The sequence below is a fragment of the Thermobia domestica genome, chromosome 17 (genome assembly GCF_964235325.1).
Source record: "Thermobia domestica chromosome 17, izTheDome1.hap1.1, whole genome shotgun sequence".
In the NCBI taxonomy this organism is placed as follows: Eukaryota; Metazoa; Arthropoda; class Insecta; order Zygentoma; family Lepismatidae; genus Thermobia; species Thermobia domestica.
In genome coordinates, this window is record NC_137470.1 from 76,824,755 (window position 1) to 76,826,024 (window position 1,270).

Here is a 1,270-nt window from a genome sequence, read left to right on the forward strand (position 1 = left end):
ATGAAACTCTCGATGCGGCGGTTCTTAGCTGTTTTGTTTCTTTAGATACATTGAGGATAATTTTAATATCTGCCCATGTGGTCCTGAATCATTCTAGAATTTTATGGAATTTCTCCACAGTAGCTACCTTCAAATCAAATTCACCATGGGAGTGGACCAGAATGGATGCCTCCCCTATCTTGATATTTTTTGTTCACCGTAAACCTGACGGAACACTTGCACACAGCGTATATAGGAAACTGACACATACGGATCTTTATCTCAACGCAAGCAGCTTCCATCACAAGTCAAATGTCTTACAGTGGTAAACACCATGATCCACAGAGTAGTTTCCGTAACTGACCAGGAAAGTTTACAACAGGAATTCAACCATCTTCGTTCGACGCTACAAGAAAATGGCTACAGTCTTGCAGATATCAACATGGCCAGGGCTGTTACTTTGCAAAACAAAGTGATCAAAAAAGTTAAGAGTGATGAATATCTCTCAACCAATCTATTGCATTTCATCAGCCACACCTCTGACAAACTCAGCAGAATACTTGCCAGACATGGTATGAGAGTTATTCAAAAACCTTCAGCCAACATCGGATCATTACTCAAACCAGTGGAAGACAACTTTCACCTGCGTACTCCTTGCGTATATCGTATACCATGTGGATGTAGCAGAACATACATAGGACAGACTAGACGTACAATAGAACAAGAACAACGATGCAAGGAACACAACAGCTACATAAGTCTTCAGCTACATGAAACGTCAGGACTAGCAGAACATAGCCCAGAGTTTGGACACAGAATTGATTTTACAAATACCACCATAGTAGCCAAGTGCAGTAATTTTTGGGACAGATGAATAGCTTCAATAGAGAAACGAGTTTCAACTCAGCTCTATCTGGTCGGCCCTTTTCAGGAACAAAAGCAAACATTCAACAAAGCCACTTCTCGTAACCACAACAACAGCCAATCAGGAGCCGGTATCCCTGAGCCAATCAGAAGCCAAAATTTCCCTCAGACAATCACAAGCCCCCATTCATAGTTCTGCCCCCAAATAGTCACCATATATGCCTGTCCATATCTCCGGTTTCTTCAGGTATGATTATACCTTCTTTCAACTTTTACCAAATCTTTGGAGCTCTTTGTTGTAGAACTTGATTTTTTGTACTAATTTGATCATGGTATTCGAGTTTGAGGATAAGATGGAGGTTAAAAACAGTGAATCTAAAGGAGAAAGTGAACTTAGACTGTTTTTCGCTTTATACCAGATCACCAA

At 40.6% G+C, this 1,270-nt stretch overlaps 1 protein-coding gene across 1 annotated transcript; it reads left to right on the forward strand.

The window, feature by feature from the left end:
• Nucleotides 1–313: 313 nt before the first annotated feature.
• Nucleotides 314–853, forward strand: LOC145674062 (uncharacterized). The gene has a single exon (XM_081743886.1). It carries the CDS (start codon nt 314–316, stop codon nt 851–853), a length of 540 nt encoding a protein of 179 aa, XP_081600012.1.
• The last annotated feature ends 417 nt before the right edge of the window (nt 854–1,270 follow it).